Here is a 1,754-nt window from a genome sequence, read left to right as displayed (position 1 = left end):
AATTTCTTTGCTCTTTCTACAGACAGCACACCTCTTTTTATAGCTACTATTAATAGGTCGAAATTTAAAATATCACTAACTATAGCATTCATCTTATTCATTTCCACAACGTCAGGTTTTAATATAATAAAAGTTCGTTCCAAACTTATATTGTCATATGATGGGAAAAAAAAATCAATATCTCTAATAAAATACCACTCATTTTTACTAAAATAAAAGGGAACGTTTTTGCACTTTAAATTGCATTGATATTCTAAGCTGGAAATAAAGAAAAAATAGATAAATAAAATATAGCACAGATAACAACAAACATATATATATATATATATATATATATATGTATATAATATTTAATTTTTGTTCATCTAAAAAATCGAATAATATATTAATATTCACTTTTTTATTATTTATTAAATATTCATATTTGTACAATACAAAATTCATTCTCATTACATACTTTATCGTCTATATTTATTAATTTTCTTTTTTTTTTATTAATATCAAAAATAAATATAGCATTAATCTTAAACAAATCTATGTACATACATATTAATATATGATATGCATTTATAATAACCATTCAAAGTATTTTTCATCCTTTATTAATATAGAAGTACTTTTAGTTAAAGAATTTAATTTACTAATAGTATCTCCTTCTATATGTTCTATTAAACTAATCAATGACAAACCACTTTCTATATAATCATAAAATTCATTTATATCATTATATTGTTCAGGTGTAAAATCGAATATTTCTTTTATTTCATTCTTATATAAAAGAAAAAAAAAAACAAAAAAAAAAAAAATAAAATAATGAAAACTATGTAAAATATTATAAAGTTGGAACATTTTTTTTATTTACAATTTATCTAAAAAAAAACCTAAAATAATATATAGACATATTTACACATACAATGAATTATTATCTACCGTAAAACTAATTATTTACATCACTAAAGCGCATAAAACATCATACATATAAATATATATATATATATATATATATATATTCATATTATTTTATACGTTTTAGTAATATCTTTAATATACATTATACATGTTACAATATTTTATATTAGTTTACTTCTGTCAAGTGAACTTTTTTTTTTTTCAAAATAATAAAATTTTTTTCTTCTAATTTTTCTAGAACTTCTTCGTCCTAATTATTCAAGAGAAAATATGTATGAAAATTATCCTAAATTGATAATGTATATTCTTATGCATGTTATAAAATTTATATTCTTTTAATATCTTTTTTTGATTTATTATTTTTTCTTTTTTACTTTAAGATCATTAGTAACATCTGGTAATATTATAAAAATACACCTTTCATCCTTCATCTTATAGTTTAATTAAATGAATAAATGTAGATCATATAATGGGAGAAAAAAAGAAATGATCACATATATATATATATATATATATATATATATATATATATATATATATATATATATATTTATTTATTTTATTTATTCTTTTTCTATATATTCTTATTAAATTCAGAAAAAGGGATTTTTAGAAAATATATATAGGATTTATTCGTCAAGATGTGTATTATATATATAAGCAGATATATAATTCTGCATTTTGTTCGAAGAAAAAAAAAATATATATATATATATTTTTGATACAAATAAGAAAATATATACATATATATATATATATATTTCGCTTTTATAAAACAAAGGATATATATTTTACTTTAGGCTACTTATTAATATCTTTTTATAAAGTTATATTTTTTTCATCTA

At 17.7% G+C, this 1,754-nt stretch overlaps 1 protein-coding gene across 1 annotated transcript; it reads right to left on the bottom strand.

The window, feature by feature from the left end:
• Positions 1–1,340, bottom strand: PRSY57_0009400A (nucleoside diphosphate kinase, putative; the record flags this gene model as incomplete). The annotated part of the gene is made up of 4 exons (XM_020114180.1): positions 1–258; positions 578–768; positions 1,085–1,159; positions 1,284–1,340. Coding segments are annotated over 4 exons (581 nt in total), but the record flags the coding sequence as incomplete, so codon positions are not given.
• Positions 1,341–1,754: the final 414 nt, after the last annotated feature.

Source organism: Plasmodium reichenowi, assembly GCF_001601855.1.
Source record: "Plasmodium reichenowi strain SY57 chromosome Unknown, whole genome shotgun sequence".
Lineage (NCBI taxonomy): Eukaryota > Apicomplexa > Aconoidasida > Haemosporida > Plasmodiidae > Plasmodium > Plasmodium reichenowi.
Note: the sequence above shows the minus strand (reverse complement) of the source record. Positions and strands in the feature narration are given on the sequence as shown.